This window comes from Phascolarctos cinereus, unplaced genomic scaffold, assembly GCF_003287225.1.
Source record: "Phascolarctos cinereus isolate Bilbo 61053 unplaced genomic scaffold, phaCin_HiC Scaffold_1;HRSCAF=81, whole genome shotgun sequence".
NCBI lineage: Eukaryota > Metazoa > Chordata > Mammalia > Diprotodontia > Phascolarctidae > Phascolarctos > Phascolarctos cinereus.
The window spans coordinates 211,192,225-211,214,296 of NW_027555514.1; the positions used below are offsets into that span (position 1 = coordinate 211,192,225).

The 22,072-nt window shown below is 37.7% G+C and overlaps 1 protein-coding gene across 3 annotated transcripts in view; it reads left to right on the forward strand.

Moving 5' to 3' along the window:
* SPATS2 (spermatogenesis associated serine rich 2) overlaps positions 1-22,072 on the forward strand; it is a 139,109-nt gene that overhangs the window by 104,301 nt on the left and 12,736 nt on the right. For all 3 annotated transcript variants that reach the window (XM_078156814.1, XM_020966128.2, XM_078156813.1), the window contains one exon: positions 21,839-21,897. In XM_078156814.1, coding sequence (XP_078012940.1) covers positions 21,839-21,897 — 59 coding nt within the window. The remainder of the gene's footprint in view (positions 1-21,838; positions 21,898-22,072) is intronic.

The window sequence follows — 22,072 nt, forward strand, 5'->3', positions numbered from 1 at the left end:
TAAATGTTGCATATGCTTCTGGGTCAGTTGGTTTTGCTTTACTATTTTTGTTTCTTTGTTACAAGGGAAAGAGTAATGAATGTGAGAGTGAAGGGAAGGGCATATCTGGAAATGACAGTGATTTTAAAAAAAACCAAAGGTATCAATAACACTTTTAAAAATATTTTCTTTAAAAATGAAGAAGATACTTTGTAGAGAAGTATATATTCACACACACCCCCACCCCTGGAATCTAATTTTCCATGAAGGAAATAGAGCATGACATACTTTTTAAGCCCTGGGTATGGTTTGCAGATTACATAGCTGTTGTGTGAGAATTGTCTCTAAGCAACTAGAAAAATGTACCAGTGTTGCTGTTTCTTCTGAGGTACAAATGTATATCATTTGGTTTCTGTGCATTAGCCATGCTGATAAAATCAGTTTAATTTCAATCCCTATTAGCTCCCCTGTCTTTCTTTTTTTCTGAATACAGTATTCAAAGAAAATCTCTTGAAGTATTTGAAAGCTTTTTTGTTTGAAGTATTTTTTCTTTAGGAGTAATTAACTAGTGCCCTTTGGTCAGAGTTATCATATTAGACCCTGGCATCACTTTTGGAAAAGTTTAAAGATTTCAACAATGTTTTCATTGAAAAGTTTAGAGGATACATGATTATAGGATTCAGTTCAATTAAAAACCTTTATGAATCAGGAAATACAGTTTTGTGAGGTAAGCATGTGAGTTCCTGCTTACAACTAACTTGGAACTGAGACAGGGGAACCTCCTTCAGTAAATGCCAGATGTAATGGTTTTCTGTTGGGAAGCTTTGTATTTAGGGTTGATTAGCAGGTACAACTACCGGGTCAATTTAACTTGAGAGAAGATATTAACTGCCATTTTCTGCCAGTGCATAGCCCTTTTGTGTGGTTGAGGAGAGTTTTAAACTGCCTTGTTTCAGTGCCCTTTGCCCTTGCTGCTTCAGGACATAATTGACAGGTAAATTAACTCCTTTTGGAATCTAGCCAGAGTAAAGTTAATGTCACTTAGGAACCTACCTTTACAATGGTGGATCTAAAAAAAGAAGGCAGTGGATTCCAGGACCAAGTTAGCAGAAGTATCTCTCATCTGCTAGGACATTGGGAAAATTGTGCAGCATACTAATTTTTCTTTAATGTCATGTAAAAACTGACTTGTACCTGCATGAGAAAAAAACATAGAGCCTTCCAGTTATTGAAACACCAAATCCACTAGGAAAGTAGTCATGTTCAGATTCAAGTCAACATATTTTATTAATTAAATCTATCTGGGTTCTCTTTGAGCCATCAGCTGATTTAAATCTAAGACTAATATACTGTGTTATGGAACATGAAGCTAGAACAAATAATTATTTTGAAATGTCATATTAATGTTTCAGTGAAAAATGATAAAAGGACATACTTTTAGCTTTCCCTTTTAAATAAAAAGAAAATGTTAAATTATTGTTATTTTCAGATATAAAAAATAGGAATTGGACTTTGAGGAAGGGGTGGAAATTATGGAACTACAGAGATAAATGCATAAATATCACACTCATTTGCAGTCAGAACTTTGGAGTTGAGATTTCCTAGTTGTATCATGGACTTTCCATTGACCTTGAAAGAGTTACTCCATCTCTCAGAATTTCTTCTAGCTTCCTCTGTTAAAAGCAGCTTACTAGTATCCCCCCCAGGTGTTTTTGAAGCCCTATCAAAAACCCTAAAGATTTGAGCTTTTCCTGCCTTGTGGACCAAAGCATTTTTTAGAATATCTACAAACATGGAAGTGAAAAAGTATATGACTGACATGTGATGTGTTATCAAGAAATGATACAGCATAAGCACGAAGTATTGTATAAATTATCTAGTTTGGGGATGTAAGGTCATAACTTTCCTTAATAGCATTTATTTAATAAGTATATTTCCAAAGTAGTCACAGTGCCTTATTTTCTATTTCTAATCTGATTTTTTATGAAGGAAAACTGGAGAGAAGAAGAAAAAGACTAAGCAAACATCATTATATACCATAAAATAGAGTATCATAGGTGAATGTTGACTGAATTTAATTTGCTAAATATGAAGGAAACAGACTAAATTTAGTTATATAAAATAACTTATTCATAAAATAATTAATACCTCTTAATAGATTTAAAGTGTTTTCACACACACACATATACAGTGTTTTATTTCATCCTCAAAACAACCCTGGTACCTTGTTATTTCTTAAATACAATGGCAACTGTAAATATTAAGTTTAAATAAGTTTTGAGGTAATGTAATGGTAAAAACATGATCTCTTGGAGTACGAGAAGGTTTATCTGGGAAAAGTTTTTGGAAGATTTGAGTATTTAGATGAACTTTGAAAAAATTATGAGATTTGGATTGCCTAGAGTAGGGGATAGAAATTCCAAATGAGGAAAATGTTATGTGTACTATCACAGAAGAAGGAACAAAAAGATTGTGTGGTAAGAAATTAATCTTTCTGGACAGAGGCTCTGTGTTAGAAAGCAGAGAAAGGGAAGATTAGGCGTGATGGGTCGGGAGCATTTGAGGGAAGGCCTTGTATGCCAGTCTCTAAGGTTGCTTCCCGTTTCATACCTATAATCCTGGTTTTGGTTTTGTTATTTTCTAAACTTCTGTACCTGCCTACTTTGTCTGTACATATATAAATATTCCTAGACACTGGACTTGGAATGCGTACTGATCTACAGGAACTCGCTTAATAGACTTTACTAGATGGATGCTGTACTGAAACTTTGGAATCATAATAAGCATATCAGTTGCCTTCTTTCCTGTCTTATCTTTTTATATCTCTTTTGTTTCTACTCTCCATTTTTCCCTTCCGCACATATTTCTTTCTTTTTTATATATTGGGATCATAACTTTCATATAGGTTACTCATAAATTGAAATTGGGAATCCTAACAGTGGAAATCCTAATTTCAAATTTAAGTGTGGTCAGTGTCATAAGGTCTTCACATTTTGAGTATAGCTTTTTACCTTCCCTATCTAGAAAATTAAAGAATATAGTTCTGTAAAATGGATGACCACTTGGCAGCTATGCTTTCCTAGGTAAATTACAAAAAATTTGGCTGCTACCTATCCTTTTGGTACAACTAGTCTAGATTTCTTAATTCTATGAATCATATGCCTGTGATTGTTGGAGAAGAACAAAGAGCAGGGTGACTCTATTTTGAGAAACAATGCCACTGGTTCCTCAAAAGCCATTTTTGACTATTGAGATGGACCCTCATTATCTTTTCCTCCCCACCTACTCCCTTCCCTATTTCTGTAAGTAGCTATACCATCCTTCTAGTCCCTTGGCTTGAAATCTTGGATTTGTCCTCAAGTCCTTACTCTCACCCACCATATACAACCTGTTGCCAAGACCTATAGATTTCACCTTTCTGTGTGCCACCTTCTCTTCTCTGACACTGCCAACACTGTAATGCAAGCCTTCGTAGTCTGCAGGTGGCAGCTTAAAGTGAGATTTTTTTCATGGGGATCTTGAAATATTGAGAAGCGGTGTAAGAGTCTCAGTTTCTCTCTCTGTCTCTGTCTCTGTCTCTCTCTCTCTGTCTCTCTCTCTCTGTCTCTCTCTCTCTGTCTCTCTCTCTCTCTCTCTCTCTCTCTCTCCATAGAAGGAAAGGAAGTGAAAAAATTTTTCTTCTAAAAATAAAAAAAAAGTTAAGCAACTAAAAAGAGCTCATCTAAGTACTTCATTCTTCCAAGAAACTTTTTTTATTTTTTTATTTTTATTAATTTATTTTGATTTGTCAACAATCACTTCCACATGCCTTTGAGTTTAAAATTTTTCTCCCTCTTCCTCCCTACCACCCTCCCCAAGATGGTGCACATCTGATATAGGCTATGCATATACATTCCTATTAAACATATTTTCACATTAGTGATGTTGTAAATAAGAATTACAACCAATAAAAGGAACCACCAGAAAGAGGAAACAAAACAAAAGAGAAGAAAAAATAGCAAATACTATGCTTCAATCTGCATTCAGACTCCATAGTTCTTTTTTTGGGTGTGGATAGCATTTTCCATCACAAGGCCTTTGGAGATGTCTTAGATCCTTGTATTGCTGGGAAGAGTTAAATTCATCAATATTAGTAATCGCACCACGTGGCTGTTACTATATACAACGTTCTCTTGGTTCTGCTCACTTCACTCAGCATCAGACCATACAAGTCTTTCCAGGTTTTTCTGAAGTCTGCCTGCTCATCATTTCTTATAGCTCAATAGTATTCCATTACATTTGTATACCACAACTTGTTCAGCCATTCCCCAATTGATGGGCATCTCCTTAATTTCCAATTCTTTGCCACCACAGAAAGAACTGCTGCTGTAAATACTTTTGTACATGTGGGTCTTTTTCCCATTTGTATGATCTCTTTGGGATACAGCCCTAGAAGTGCTATTGCTGGGTCAAAGGGTATGCACATTTTTATAGCCCTTTGAGCATAGTTCCAAATTGGTCTCCAAAATGGTTGGATCATTTCACAACTCCACCAACAATGCATTAGTGTTCCAACTTTCCCACATCTTCTCCAGCATTTATCACTTTCTTGTTTTGTCATCTTGGCCCATCTGATAGGTGTGTCAAGAAACTTTCCCCTGTTCTACCATACCCCTAAACAGATCTTGTTTTTAATTGTCAAATTCTGTTAGAACTGCTTTCTAGTCAATCCATTCATTGATTGATTTTTTTTTCCAGGCTAACTTAATGATTCTGGGGGTTTTTTGGGTTGGGTTTTTTTTTTTGTTTTTTTTGTTGTTGTTGTTGTTGTTGTTTTTGTGAGGGCGACTGGGAGTTAAGTGACTTGCCCAGGGTCTCACAGCTAGTGAGTGTTATGTGTTTGAGGGGGGATTTGAACTCAGGTTCTCCTGACTCCAGGGGTGGTACTCTATAACCTAGCTGCCCCTCTATTACCTTTTTTTAAAGTCCATTTGAATATGGTTTCTTTGTTAGTTTGAACATGGAGGAAAAATTACTATACAGGAAAAAATGATTTTTTCATCATGTTCTCCTTAGGTTTCTAGCTTGATTGACTAATGGAAATTAGTCTAAATAGGTTTTAGGTTTACAGCAAATATAATCAAATGCAAATATTTTCAAAAAATTGCCATTAAATGGTTTCAAGTCATCCCCAAAAATAATTAGCTTCGTGATTAGCAGTGTTGTTTCCATTATTATATTGTTTTCTAAAGCAGGACCCTTGAAAACATAGGAATTAATTATCTTTGGCACTACAGCATTACTGAAGCTGGAATCAGAAAACTGTTGTGTTTTTTTTTTAAAAAGGGTTTCATCCTTCAACTGATGGACAAATAGTTGATTGTAATGGCAACAGTTCTGAGCAGTTAATACATTGAAAAACTTTGAAGAAGTTGAGTAAATATTAATTTGTTAAAAAAAAACATGAGGAAAGGGAAACCAATTATTTAATCAATCAAACATTCATCAAGTGATTATTATATGTCAGTCATTTAGCTAGTTACTGTGGATAAAAAAGAATGTACTGAACATTCTCTGCCCTCAAGGAACCTATATTCTATTCATGAAGGCCAATTTCGGGAGAGTCTATATGTATGTGAAGGGGAATAACGTGCAATAAGGTTGGGACCGAGTTTTGAAGGGCTTTAAAAGGCAAACAGAGGCATATTAATTCTAAAGGCCATTGGAGTGTGAGTGGGGGAGTGACGCGATTAGAAAAATCATGTGCTTTATAGATTACTTTCAAAGCTGTGTGATGTCTTAGAGTAAGGTAACACTGGAGCCTAGGAGACGAATTACTAGTCTTTTGCAATTGTTCAGATTAGAAACTCTTAAGAGCCTGAACCATTGAGTTGGCCTTGTGAAAGGGACAAGAGATGTGGAGATAGAAATGACAAGATTTGGCAACTGATTGAATATGTGAGATAAGGAAGAGTGAAGAGTCAAAGACAACAAGAGAGGCTATGAACCTGAATGACTAGAAGGATGGTAGTGACTACAACAGAAATAAGAAGGATGAGTCATGGGAAAGAAAAGGACATGGTAAGTTTGGTGATGATTATTAATAATAATGTGATTATTATGATTATTAGAAACATTGTGTTTTAGACATGGTAAGTTTGAGATGTCTGTGAGACATTCTAGTTCGAATATCAAGTAGACAATTAGAGCTCCATGACTGCTGTTGAAGAGAGACGTTAGGTGTGTGTGCACTACACTCTGCTTTTTCAGTGACACTCCCTTATGCCAAGATTGGTTCTTTTCACCTCCTCCTAGCTTCCTTGGCTTCCTTCAAGGCTAGGTTCAAATCCCATCTTCTGAAAGAGGTCTTTCTGGGTCCCCCTCGCTGGTAGCACCTTCCCTCTAAGGTTACCTCCCATTTACACTGTGTGTGTGTGTGTGTGTGTGTGTGTGTGTGTGTGTGTGTGTGTGTGTGTGTGTGTGTGTGTGTGTGTGTGTGTGTCTTGTAGGTACATACTTGTTTCCTTCATTAGAATGTGAACTTCCTAAGGTAGGGTGTGCTTTTGCCTTTCTTTTGTTGCCTCTGCACTTAGCACACTGCCTGATACATATTGTAAGCACTTAATAAATGCTTCTTAATTGACTTACCGACTTGCTCCCCTATCTTTATTTTTTTTAGTATTTTACTTTTCCCAAATTACACATAAATTCTTTCACTCCCTTTCCACCACTCTCATTGAAAAGGCAGGCAAATTGATACAGGTTATACATGTATGCAAAACATATTTCCATATTAGTCATGTTCTAAAAGAAAACACAGACCAAAATAAAAACCTAAGAAAAATAAAGTATCTGAGATAAGTTCTTCAGAGTTGTCTTGGATCACTGTATTGCTGAGAATAGCTAAGTCATTCCCTGTTGAACATCTTATAGTATTGCTGTTACTGTGTACAATGTTCTGCTGGTTCTGCTCATTTCACGTTGCATCAGTTCATATCAGTCCTGGTTTTTCTGAGAGCATCTAGCTCATCATTTCTTAAAGCACAGTAGTATTCCAACACAGTCATATACCACAACTTATTCAGCCATTCCCCAATTGATGGGCATCTCCTCAATTTCCAATTCTTTGCTGCCGGAAAACAGCTGTAAATATTTTTGTGTGACACCCTATCTTTATTAAAATATGTTGTGATACTCTGTAGCTTAGCTTTCTTCCTGGAGCAGATGACAGTAAGCTGAGAAGCTCACTTATTTGTTGAAGTCCTCTAATAAATATTTTACAAGTTTCATCTGAAAGGCAAAACTTATCTTCTGGTAGAAACAGTGTCTGCATCCTAAGGTGATTCAGCAAGAGGAATAGAAGCATTAGATGGGTACCTTGGCTGCTAAGTTGATGCTCTGGTTAGATCTCTTGGATTATGACAGGGTTTTTTTATAATTAATTCTTTGGTGGAACAGATGATCTTGAGAGTTCTTATGTCATTTTGTAAGGTGTTACTAACCTCAAAGTAATCAACTTTATGTGTTCTCTCCAGTTGGGATTAGAATAGAAAATTACATGTGAATCATGACTAGGGTTTGGGTTTTTTTGTTTGTTTGTTTGGTTTACATATTTATTGATGATCTAGTATCTTCTCTACAAAAAAGAAAGTTTTAGCTCCTTGATGACAGGGACCATGCCTTAATCTCTTTGCTAATTCTCATACCATTTAAAGTATTTTTAACATAAGCTCATTCAGTTTTTGCCATGTTAGAAAAGCTTCAAATATGGCCCTAGAAAACAGACCAGATCTTCTTTCTGAGGCCAACCTAGCTAAATATTATAAGGCTGATCAGGATCATAAATTTAATGCTAAAAGGAAGTGGAGTACAATCTCTTTGTTTTACAGATAAGGAAACTGAGGCCCAGAGTTACAAGCAACTAGCCCATGGGCATAGCTAGTAAGTGGCTGAGGCAGGAGTCGAACTGACATCTCAAATCGAACCCTCCATTCAGTGGTGACTTTCTTTTAACGTGGCAACCCATAAAACAAAGAAATATACAAAAATGGACCTCAATTTCATTTTCTTCCTCTTCTGCAGTCTGATAGTATCAGATTGACAGAAGAAGGGGCAGAAGGCTCTAAGAATCACAGTTTTTAGGTGATCTATAAATTTTATATTATATAAATACATATGACTTTTGGTATATTGTTAGTAATATGAAATATTCATTAACATAAATATGTAATAAATATTAAATTAGATCCTTGTTTAGTGACCAGCGAATACACATATTGCTGAAGGATCTGAATCAGATGAGTCTTAAAATTTCTCACTAAAAAAACAACCAGTAAAAAGATGGGAATTGTAGCTAAATAGAAGGGTAGCTTACAAGTAAGTCTAGGGTAGGCCAAAACAGGAATTGGTAAAATTGGTTTAGAGACAACAAGAAAATTAATTTATTTGGTCATCTCATATAGCAATATTAATAATAATTATTTGAAAAATCACCACACTGAAAATTATTGTAGTTTATTTATATACCTTTACTGAGGATGAATAGATAAAGAAATTCTGCAAAGAGCCCTGCAAGACCCTCACAATAAGTTGTGCACTCTGATGTTTGGCAACTTCATTGCAAAAGTAAGAAAAGATAAAAAACAGGTGGGAAAGTATGGTTCAGGAAGGTGGAAGGTGAGAAGCCAAGGACTTGTACAATACACAGAAGCCCCACGTCTTTATATCAACATTTTATTTGAGGAAGGGATCCATAGGTGCTAGACGTAATGACCACCAAATAAAATCTTGCACAAAAAAATAGATGATATTTTAATGGATGGGAAAAGATTTGTTATTGATGGGAGAGTTAGCAGCTATCTCTGTACAGTGAGAATGCCAACTTATCTGAATAAAGATTAGGATAGCTAAAAAACAAGAAAAAGGAAAATTATAATTAGGAAAAGATACAGTATATGATTAGAACAGTGAAATTGTGTAAAGAAGTAATGAACAATGGAAATAACATCACCATTTATTTTAAAAATTTTGTACAGTAATTTTACATAAATCTGTTGGCACAGCACGATAACCAAAGAGCCCAGAAAGTACCTCAGTCAGCAAACATTTGACTTGCTTACCATGGACAGATGGCAGCCAGGGCACCATCTGTTTGGAGCATAAACTTATTAGTAAAATCTTAAAAAGAAAGATATGAATGCTTATGGGAAATACTGTCTTATAAAGCAGAGAGAAGCAATGTAGGGTAACACCAGTTTAAAGAAAACTTGACAAGGAAGTTTACTAAGCAAAGTCACTCAGAGGGTATTTAAGAACAAAATTGGATAGAGGACAACAAATAGAAGAAAAATGGAAAAGACACACACAAATTATTTTCAACATCGAGGCAAAACATCATACTTTGATCCTAACATCACAATCCTGAATGTGCTTTAGGGGAGGGGAAAATGGCACTAAAGACAGTAGGGACAGGAAAAGAACCTTATTTTGACCAAATACATATACTATAGAGGATGTATGCAGTTTTAAGAGAAGTAAGGTATTAATGTACCAGGCATCTAAAGATAAACAAAAAATATGGAAAAAAAATCTCAGACTATTTTTAATACCAAAAAAAAAAGAACAACTGAGAATAAAAACAACCACTGAACTATGTGCTTAACCTTCTCCCATAGAAAATCTTTAAGAAAGTCATCTATATATGAATTGAATTTATCCTCAATGAAGGTTTTAATAGGCAATAAGCAAACTTTTGGTAGTGATATTCAACAGTGGACCCAAACTTTACCACTTTTCTATTTACTGAAAAACATAAAAGCTATAAGAGGAATGAATGAAAGAAAAAAGTATTTAGTAAGCACTCACTGTATGCAAAGGTCTGTGCTAAGTGCTGGAGATAGAAATAGAAAAGAAAGTTCCTATTCTCAAAGAGCTTAACTTTTTTTTTTTTAGGATAGGCAATGGGGTTAAATGACTTGCCCAGGGTCACACAGCTAGCAAGTGTTTGAGACCAGATTTGAACTCAGTAAAATGGTTCTACCTGACTCCAGGCCTGGTGCTATTTATTTATATATGAATGTGAGTTATAACTATTCTCATTCTGTCTAACATTTACTTAGTGCTTTATACTTTATGGGGTAGCTGGGTGGCACAGTAGATAGAGCCTTGTAATAAACAGCACCAGCAAAGTCCATTGGAGCACAGTTCTTGTAGACTTTATATACCAAACTTGGGGGTTTATAATCACATCATTATCATTTATATAGTGCTTTTAAGATTTGAAAAGCACTTTATATTTTACCTCATTTATCTTTACAACAGCCCTGTGAAGTAGGTGCTATTTATCAATCTTTTTATAGATAAGGAAACTGAGGCTAAGACAAGTTAAGTGACTTATTGAGGATCACACAGCTTGGTTGGTACCTGAGGATGAATTTGAATGCAAGATCAGCACTCTCCACTGCACCACCAACTTGTCTCATCAACCACATGTGAGGGTCACATGCAAAAATACAGCACATGTACTTACCATAATAGTACTTGCAAAATGTTGCCTCTTAGAATGTCACAGAAATGTATCAGTACATGTGAAACATAACATTCTAACATGAATTCCTAATACTATATGCAAAATTAATTATATCTGGCTCTCATGGTGTAGTAAAACACTTAAGTCCACCAACAGGTTTTGTCTGGCCACATGAATAACCATCTCCCCTGTTTTTCTTGAATCATCATAAGTAAGTCTGTTCCCTGGTCATATAATCCTGGCAGACTCTCTAAGTTTGTGGATGCCTGACTATCAATATTCAATGACTTGCTGAACTGCTGCCCCAATATTTAATTTATGAATGGCCCAGACTCACTACCACATTCTTCTGATACCTAGGAATCTCTGCAACCAGAGTCTTAGTTTGGGCCTACAGGTTCAGCCCCTCCCCATCATCTACATAGGATTTGGGAATAGGCTTGATTGAGTTTCCTGTCTCCTTGGTAGGTACTAGTACTCAATTATGCAATGCTTAAATTCATCATATTGTGAGCTTTTTTTGGTGAGGCAGTCAGGGTTAAATGACTTGCCCAAGGTCACACATTTAGTGTCACGTGTCTGAGGCTGGATTTGAACTTGGGTCTTCCTGACTCTGGGGCCAGAGCTCTATCCACTGTGCCACCTAGCTGCCCATGAACACTTTACCTAGTTCTGGCAGTCTCTTCACAGCAGGTGAGCAGATTTTTTCACAGAAACTATTTAGCTAATTATCAGCAAGTTTAACCACTTTCCCAGTAGACATTGGTGGTTTCAATACATTGTTTTTGTAGGACTCTGACTATTGTCTGGGCCTGTTTTTAAAAGGGCAAGCTCTATGACTTGATCTGGGGTAGACTTTCATTAATCTACTATCTTATGAATTCCCTGCACACTAAGATTTCTTAGCAGAACCACCTGGATGGAAATCCTGGCAACAAACTCCAGCACCACAGTGCAACTTATTTCTACCAGAGGTTTTCAAAGCTTAGGATGTAAATACTTGGTAAGCATCCTTTAGCCTATCTCCCAGCTGAAACACATCCTGGATATTAGTCTACATATTTTCTCTGTTCTTTGAAATTTTAAAGCACAAATCGGTAGACAAGTGTAATTCTCACCCAAACATAAGCAAGTGTGGTCTGAAGCTTGTGGCATCATCGTATGCATACGTTGGAAGTGCGTCATGCTGACTCCACTTATATTTCTGCTCTGACTTCCTGAGCATAATCAGCAGAATGTGGTTGTGGTTCTAGACTTTTGTCATTCCTGTCATGGCCTATATCTTCTTAAATAGATTGCTTTCAAAGTTTCTGTCTTGGTCAGAGTAGTTTTCTGTCAGGTTTAAAACCCTTCCTTAAGAAATATTTTCCCCGTAACACCTTAACTGTTTAGAGAGCCTGATGAGGGCAATTGATTTTGAGACATCTCTGGAACATCTACTTTGAAATGTCCGGTAAGCAATTGGTGATACAGGTTTGGGTCTCACACACACACACACACACACACACACACACACACACAGAGATAGTGTTATCTGTGTGTTAGTTGTGCCCAACTCTTTGTAAACCTGTTTGGGGTTTTCTTGGCAAGGATACTGGAATGATTTGCCATTTCCTCCTCTAGCTTATTTTACAAATGAGGAACTAAAGCAAACAAGGTTAAGTGACTTGCCCAGGGTCACATAGCAAGTAAGTATCTGAAGTAGGATTCGAACTCAGGTCTTCCTGACTCTAGGCCCAACACTCTATCCACTGTGCCACATCACTGCCCCTATCTATATAGAGATAGTTAAATACATGGTAGCTAATGGAGTTTACTAAGAGTATGTGTAGAGGGAAAAGAGAAGAAGGCCTAGAACAAATCCTTGGGGGTGGAGGGGGAGGACACAGGAGTTGTGATAAGGATGATCAGCCAGCAGAGGAAACTGAGATGACCATCAAATTTGGCAATTAAGAGATCATTGGTAACTTTTGAAAGAGAAGTTTCATATTGTGAAAGAAGAATCAGAACAAAAGGGAAAAACCATGCGAAAGAAAAACCAAAAAAAGAAGTTTCAGTTATGTGATGAGGTTAGCAGCCAGATTGCCAAGGATTAAGGAGTAAGCGAGAGGGAAGAAGAGGAAACTCATGGTGAATGGTCTCAATGTTCTCAGTAAAGTAAGAAAATACGGAGAGAGGGAGGTATAGTAGGCTTCAGAAAAAAACCAGAAGGCTTGGATTTGGAATATGTTTTGTGAGATAGGGAAGAAGTTAGGAAGGGATCAAAGAGATTTCCTTGTTGCAGAGAAGGCCCAATTGAAGTTAAGTAGCATAAATTTGTGGTGTACCCAGTCAGCACTGTTGTGTGGTTTCGTGTAGCTCCATGCTCCAAGAGCATGTGAGGTAGATGGTGGGAATAATTCAGAGTTGAGATTTGACAAGGAATGAACCACAGTATGACAAATATGTGAAGATTCAAGAGTAAGTGACTTGATTATATAGAGTTCAGATTGGAAAGGGACAGTAAAGTCAGAGCAAAGGTATAATGGCCTGAGAAAATTTGGAGAAGTGGAGGGATTAGAGGTTTATAACTGAAGGCAAAGAACAGGTCTAGGAGTAATGACAGAAAATAGAATGATAGGAGGTTGTATCAAATAGAGGAATGTCAGTTTTTTATTAAGGAAGAAGAATACTTTGAGGTCATGGTCATGTCTAGGGTGTGACCATCCCCTAGTGTGCAAGAGGTAGAGTGAAGGACTAGGTCATTAGATATGAAGAGATTGAGGAAATGGTAGGTTAGAGAATTTGAAGGAGTACAACATAAATGTTGAAGTCCTTTAGGGTAAGGGGCAGAATTTGAGAAGGAGAAGAAGCTGTGTGTTATGGTTTGAAAGAAGAGTCTTAAAGTGTTGGGAAGCAAGGGATATTCTGGGTCTCCCTCCAGGACCAGTGTGAGTATGAGTGAAGGTACAGTCAGTGCTGAAAAAGATCACCAGGGATGCAATGTTGTCTGGGGGATGCCAGGTCACAGTGAAAACAAATAGGTGGAAGAAGTATGAGAGGAAGAGACCCAGAATGAAAGAAAGTTTACTCATTAGGGAACAGGATTTTCAGAGGTCATAGTGGATGGACAGGGTTGGAACAGAACATGGGTGGAGGTAGGTTGAAGAGGATAGGAAGTAGAGAATGGGAGGTGATGGTTGGAAATAATTTGCTCCTAAGGATACAGTACTTAATTATTACAGGAAAAAGGAGAAACCCTTATGTCAGAAGTCTTTATGTACCACCTTCATGGACATAGAAAAAAATTCGTGGAGCAGCACCTATTGCTTCCTTTTACCATGTACAGTCTAGGACTTCATACCCCTACAAGGAATGAAACTTGGGTTTCTGAGGGTCAACCCCTTCATCTTGTTTTTAATTCAATTTTATTTATTTTTGATTCCAAATTCCCTCCTCCTTCCTCTTTCCCTATCCATTTGGAAGGCAAGAGAAAGAAAATCCGTTACAAATTTGTATAGTCACAAAAAATAAATACCTGCATTAACTATATCCAAAAAAGAAAAAGAGAAGAAAATAAACTTTAGTCCTGCACTCTGAGTCTAACAGCTCTCTCTCTGGAGGTGTATAGCATGTTTCATGATGAAATCTTTTAGAATTGTGATTGTTCCTTGCACTGATCACAAGTCTTTGGAGTTGATTATCTTTACAATGTTGCTGTTACTGTGTAGCTGTTCTCATTCAGCTCACTTCTCTTCGCATAAGTTTTTTCCAAGTTTTTCCGAAACCATTCCCTTCATTATTTCTCACTGTGCAATAGTATTTTATCGCATTCATAACTTCTTCAGCCATTCTCCAAGTTGATGCAGCCCCTTCATCTTGCATCTCTCTGTATAGTCTCTGCCAGTCATCTAAGGAAAGCTGAGACAAAGAGAATATGTGTAGTGCAAGAGAGTTGACATGCTAATAATGTGACTTGTGATAGAAACCCCAAGCTATCTACTGAATTTCCATGTAATTGCAACCCAGCTTCCTGATAGTCATCACACCTTCAACAGGTATCACTTTGACTTTCTTACTGTGTGACCTGTAGGACAAAAACATCTGCATCCACTTTGGTCTTTTCTGGATGATAGTATAGTTAGCTGCCCATCCCTGCAGGATCCAACTTGCAATTGGCCAAGATATGTCAATAACTAATAATCTGTTTCATTCATACTTGGAATTTAGTTCCATACACCTAGACTTTGAACTTATCAGTGACAGCCTAGTTTATTTTTTTTTAAATTCTGGACTTTAAAAAGACTATTTTCATACACGTAGTAGAATGCAAAAGAGGATTCTATATAAAATCACAAATCTTCATTTTGCCTCACTTTTTAAAATTATGTAATAAATTCTGTGCATTCCATTCAAAACTATCTTGCTTATCTATTTCCTTTTGAATTCTTTTCTGTTATCTTCTGTAATTTTTTTAAATGTCACAGTGACTTTGTTTTTGCATCATCCTTGCTACCCCCAGCCCCTGACCCCAAATTAAAATACAGAGAGGGAAAACAAGAGCCTATTTTAGAGCCAAGAATTCCAGTGTGTGTGTAGGGTACCTTGTCTCTGTCAGTAGTCCTCTGCTGGTGAGTATAGCAGGTTTCTAGTTGACCATTATTCTCTTGCTCCAGCATTGCTCCCAGACCTTTGGGCTACCATCAGTATTTAGAACAAAAGGCCTCAGCTCTGATGAGTAAGGCTGCTGCCAAATCCTTAAAAGTTTGTTGGCATTTCCCTTCCTAATAGTCTCCAAATGGCTTTGGGCCAAGCTGACCTTTCTTGGTGATTGATTCTTCCTGATTATTAAGATTATTGAGTTGTTTCACAATAGGAGTATAGCTCTTTGCAAATTTGTGCAACTAAAGCCTAACAAAATCTCAAATATTCTTGAAACATGACCAGCTGAGGAATTTTTCTCTGGATCGGGTCTCACTTTTTGCTGAAAAACTATTTGTGACCCACATACTTGACAGAGGTTCTGTAAAGCTGGTACTTATCTGTTCATACCAGCTTTCTGTAGCCAGTCCAGCACTTAACTCAGTCTTTCCCTTATGCTTTTCCATTATCCTTCCAAAAACACTGAGGTCATTTAAGTGTAACCAAATCCATATCACCTTCTTTCATAAGGTGTTGAAAAGTGTCACAAACCCCCAAGATGTCTTGGAACATGTGTGTTCAAACTGGTAAAATCTAACTTGGCTGTCTCACAGTATTTGTGATGTAACTGAGAGGGAAGACCTCTAGCTAACTAGCAAGCAATCCAGGATAGTTTAGCATAGTATACTGATCCACTTTAGTTCTCTTGTTCAAAGTCCAGGTTTTTCCAGTCTTCTCCCATACTACCACCGTAGGCAATGTATATGGATTGCTGTACTTGGAAATAATGTTGACTACTGGTTCTTTCAGATAGTTTCTGAGATCATCTTCCATTACAAGTGAGACAGTCTTTCTTGACCATTTTTGAAAATGTCAGAAGGATTCTGTGGCACATCCACTCTTGCAGTGAGAACAACTTTGTCTCTTACCATACTTCTCCTCTACCAGGTACTTCCATTCTTAGAGCACCAGAGAGTTGCCATAGTCAGATTTCTCTGGATCTATTCCAAAGCGAAATATGCACTTAGTAAGTATTCTCTGCTACCAGCTGTATTGATGGTCAGAATGGTTAGGTATGCCAAGACTCAACTTGTTGCTTACAGCATGCTGCTAAAATCTTGAATAAGCCGAAGTTGGTCCCAGTCAGTGTGGACATGCCAAAAATATTTTTTCTTTTGCATATAACCAGAGCCTAAGTGTCCATTTTCCTGTTGACCTCAGTAACCTCCTTAATGATCATTAGGTTTGCAGTGATGTTTAAATTCAAAATGGGTACCTTTCCTGGTCCTGATAGGGATTAGATCCATAGCATCATAGATTTAGACCTATCTTGGCCTAGAGGCCATCCATTTCAACCCTTCTCCCTCCTCATTTTACAGGTGAATTTTCAAAGAGTGGAATGACTTCATAGAGACCACATAGGTAGTAAATGGAAAAACTAAGACTGCTGATGTTCTCTAATTCTTTTGAGGGTCTTCCCAAAGGAAGCTGGATTTATTATAAGACTTAATTTCTTTGCCTTAATCAGCCAAACTGTGGACTAATGGGAAGAATGCTGGATTTTGGACCCACAGGACCTAGATTGGAGTCCTCATCCTATCTTTCTCCCTGCAGGGTGCTGAGCAAGTCACTTGGCTTCCCTGAAATTCAGTTTCCTTTTTTGTAAAATAAAGGGGAGTTTGACCAGATGACCTCTTAGTTCCCTTTCAGCTCCAAATCTGTGAGCATCCTCAACCTTTCGTCTCTATATTAATCTGTTTACTTGTTGTGTCCCCATCCCTAGGAGAATGTATATTCATTGAGGGAAGGGGTTGGTTTGTGCTTTTGTCTGTGTAGCTGAAACACTTAACATTGTTCCTTGCCCATCATAGGAACTTAATAAATGCCTGTTGGGCTAGACTGAAAAATGATTTAATGCATCAGTTCCTGGGGCAGCTAGGTGGCACCTGAAGTCAGGAGGACCTGAATTCAAATCCAGACTCAGACCAAACACTTGACACTTACAAGCTGTGTGACCCTGGGCAAGTCACTTAACCCCAATTGCCTAAAAAAAAAAAATTCAGTTGCTTTTACCAACTACATGGAATATCTGACAACCAATATTCAAGGTTTTAAGAGGGGCCACATTTTCAGGTACTTGACAAAAGGCTGATGAGATTTTGTCTTTCTCCTTATATTGCTTAGTGAATACTTTGCATCTCCCCAAAGTGTCTCTAGCACCTCACAAAATATTCATAGAATGCTTTCAGTATCCTTGGTCCCCAAGTCATGAACCACTTCTTTAAGAGTCCTCCATGTGACTGTAGGTATGTTTCTAAGCCCAAGCATTAATAAGGCATATATCAGTACTTGACCATTCAGCCATGCAAAATCAGTTCAAAGCAGTTATTCTAACTTGTAAAGCAAACACACTAAAAAAAATTATAGTCTGAAAAGAAAACAAGATAAAAACCACTTTGTGGTTTCTCTCATGTTTCTTTGTAAAACCAGAATATTGCAAATGAAAATCCTGGATGGAGAATCTCTGGTGGGTCTGTGCAAATTCATAGAACGCCCAAGTATGTCCCAGATGAAGTGCCCACCGTGTACCATTTCTCTGAGCTATGCCCCTCAACTCATACATGTCTGTTGGTTTCCTTGAGGGGAGTGGCAGAAGGGTTGACTACCATAAGGTTCTCTGTGTGTCTGTGATTCTAAAACTATAGCTTGCAAACCTCAACACATGTGCTTACTTTTAACAGCCAGTTAACACATTTAGCCCAGAATAAAGGCATTTACTGAGATGTCAGGAGAACATTTATAACAAAGTATCCCTCTCCCCCCCCAAAAAAATAAATAAACCTACAACTACACACAATGTCAGTGGGAAGAGTTGACACATGTAAAGTACACTAGTAGAGGCCCAAGCAACTCACAATGTGCTGTGTGCTGCAGGCCCCTAATGTCCCTTCTTCTCTTATGGTGTACTCATGCTGCTCCCAGGTTAGTCATCTGAGCTTCGTGACCTAGTTCTTTCCCAACCTCTCTCAGCTCCCAGAGCTGCTCCTGGCTTGTGCCCTGTGTTCTGTCTTCCTTTTTAAAGACCACCTGGGGCATGGCTGAGCCTTTAGAGGGTCAGTGACCAGCTGCCCTTTAATTCCATCAAATTTGATCAAAGAACTTTTTCGTACCCGCCAGAGATAGAGAAATGTTGACTTCATTGAAGGTCTAAACATGTCTTTATTGCTTTCCCTTTATATACGGTAATTTTATTAATGTGGGGAGAGAAAGGGTTTTCTGATCAGTTCCCTACACACACACACACACACACACACACACACACACACACACACACACACACCCCATCCTTATCAAAATAGAGCTCTTTAACACCATCTTTTCTAGGTGATTGTTAAATACTTAGCACAAAACCAGCACAATGTTTATTTCTTTGGCTCTTCTGATATCTAAGAGCCAAAGTGACTTTTACCAAATCTTTGGGTTTGGTGATGCTGTAGTGTGTTTCACAAATACAAACCCTAATCGTGGTTGAAATTGCCATGCCCTGGCAGGGGTATTGGCTGCTGAAAATATATTAGAAGGAAAGCTGTCAAGTTTCTAGACCAAAATATAAGATGAAAAAAATGTGTCAGGTGCATATCGAGTTTCCTCAAGGACTTTGAATTTGAGTGTAGGTTTTAATGTGTTTTGAAGTTTTCTACTGCCATCTGCTGGTAACAGTGACTTATGGTGTTAAAGCTATAGAACTTAATGAAAGGATAGAATTCCTGAATCTCTTTTGCTGTTTCAGTACTTAGAAGGAGCAATTTCATTAGTTCACTTAAAAACTTTTTAAAATTCCTCCTTTGCTGAGGGAGTAAGACTGAATCTTTAATGTATTCTGTGTGATGTTAAGTATATGGTGAGCATTCCACAAATATTGTAATCAAACCCAGTAAAGTTGTGTTTTCCTCACTGTTGCCCATTCATAGAAGACAGGGGATGAAGGAGAGAAAAACTGATCTGGGAAACTGAAAAGTTGGATAAGAATGTGATATCTGAAAATGAGATTTGGATTTTAGGAGCATAGCTTAAAATGTGGGGATGACAGATTCCTGGCCAGAGATGAAGTACGCCTTAGAAAGGCTAGTAAAAATATGTTTGGCAGGTCCTGAAATATCTAATCAAAAGCACTTTAAAAAGGATGTGGGGGGAAAATTACTATATACATATACCCCCCAAACTTCATACCGTAAATAGTATATTTGTATATGTGTGTGATGTATGTGTCTACAGAGAGAGAGAGGGAATAGAAGTTGAGATGCCCAGAAGTTCACAAACCAAAAATCCAAGAAAAGAATCAATAGTAAAACCCCTGGCCTCAAATGTCAAAACACAAATACCCAAAGTTTAGGCAACAGACAAAAGATAGGAGAGCTTCTGATGCAGTAGGACAAATTTGACTCCATAGGTATTACCAACACTTGGTGGGATGAAATCCATGACAGGACCATAGCTCTGGATGGGTAAACCTTATTTAAAACACACACACACACACACACACACACACACACACACACGCAGAGGTGGATTTACCACTGTATTAAGGAAATCATGTCAGGAAACCCAGGAACCACAGATAGAAAGTATGATGGAGAATATTTGGGTAAAGTTCAGTGGAGGGAGAAATAGAAGTTATCTTGTTGGCCTACAATAAAGACTACCTGCACAGAAAGAGAAAAACAATCACTTAGGAAACTCACAAGCCTGTCTTCACAGAAGCACTATATAGTAGTGTTGGGAGATTTCAATTACTTGGACATCTGTTAGAGCCCCCTCACTCTCTGCCAAAAGTAGAGTAGTTAATAACTTCTTGTCTTGCCTTAATGATAATTTCATCCATCAAAAGATAGAAGAACCAACAAGGGAAAAATTCTGGTTCTTAGTAACACGAAGGAACATGTGTGATTGGAAGTGATGGGAACCCTAGTGGGGGAAGTGGCTACTTCCTCCTAGAGCTTGTCATAAGAAGTGAAAGAGAATTTAAGTGTAGTCTGACATGCACTGTAGTTTTGAAGAAAACAGATTTCAGAAGGTTCAGGGGGAAAAACAGACAGGATTCCACAGAGTAAAATGCTTAAGGGGAAGTCAACTCAGGAGTAATGGGAGATGCTCAAGAATGAAATTTTGAAGACACAAAGGGAAATAATTCCAATGAGGGAGGGAAATTTGGATTTGTCTAAAGAGATCTATGTGGACAGGCAGGAAACATGACAACAAACACAGAATTTTGTTTTTGAAAAGGAATGTACAGAGGTAAAAGCAAGACCAGGTAATAAGATAAATTTAAGAGCATGACCTGGTCCTGTAAAAATAACGGTAGAAATGCTGAAGCTCAGAATAAGCTGAGCCTGATAAGGGAAGCTAAAATAGCTAAAAGAGTTGGGTTTTTGTTTTGTTTTGTTTTGTTTTTAAGTTGTACTAGGAGGGGAAGTATGGTATGTAGGTAGATAAAGACCTGGCTCCAAAGCCAGGAAGACTTGAATTCAAGTACCTTCTATGATACACCCTGGCAACCTGGTCCTGGGCAAGCCACTTAACCTCTTGTACTCTGGGTAGTTCTCTAAGACTCTTTAAGACTGGGCAGAGAAGAGGCTGACTGGCATTGGTAGAGGGAATTTCTGTATCCAAAAGTTCCCTAGACCCATGAAATTAAAGGTCCAGACCCGTATCCCTATCAGTTTTGGTAGAAAAAGGGAAGATCAAAAAAGAGGCAGGATCTTTGCTTTTGATTGATAGGATGATGGGAACTGACAACAGAAGAAAGATAGAGCTGCTCAGTTCTTACTTGCTTCAGTCAAGAAGAATGACCTTTGAACCGGAAATGAAAGAACAAAAATAACTAACAGAGAGTTAGTTGATGCCCAAGATAAGTAAAGATATAGTAAGAGAGCACCTAAAAGTCACCTGGGCCTTATGTGATTGCAGAGCCAGTCAGTGATTATGGAAAATGGGAGAGGCACCACGAAATTGGAGAAGAACAAATGTCCTAATTCTCCTCCCCCTACCCCATCCCCACCCTGGAAAAAAAAGTACAGAGTCTTTGAGATATAGGCCAGTGAGTCTGCCTTCAATTCCTGGGAAAATCCTAGAACAGATCATTAAAGAGATAGTTGGTAAAGACAGAGAAAGGGAAGTGATTACCAACAGCCAGGATGGCTTCATCAGAATCCGATGGTGCCAGACTAACCTCATTTCCTTTTGTGATGGGGTTATTAAGGTAGATGAGTGAAATGCTGTGAATATCATTTACCTAGATTTTAGCAAAGCTTTTGATAAAGTATATCATATTATTCTTGTGGGGCAATGGAGAGTTTTGAATTAGACAAGAATACAATTAGAATTCAGAGCTCTTTGAATGTCCAGGCTAGAAGAGTTGGTAATGTTTCAAGGTCGCTATGGCTCTCTAACATTATACCCTAAGGATTATACTTAAAGCTGTCTAAAAGTGTCGTGGGCTGCCTCAAGAGGTGACCTCTCCTTGTAGGTTTTCAAGCAGAGGCTATTGGATGACTGCTGTTTTTGGGTATGTGACAGTAGGGGGATTTGTGTGACAATTTGTGTGGGGATTGGTCACTGAGATGCCTTCCAGGTATCAGATCCTATTTTTTGCCCAGTCAGATAAAAACAGCTCACTAGTTCCATTTTTTAGGTTCCTAATCACACCTTTTCTTCTGTTCTTTCATTTCTTAGCCTAATGGACCGGGAAGTGGCATTACTAGCCGAAATGGACAAAGTAAAAGCTGAAGCAAGTAAGTAATTTTTAATTAAACTTTTGAAAACTGTTACTAACAAGGAGAAGTTACATACTTAGTATACAGAAGTTTAATAAAATTTTACATTGAGGTTTCATATGCCTTGGTGGATCTATAATCTCATTGATAAGGATACTCCTTCCAAGAGTGTAAGTCCCAATCCATTTATATC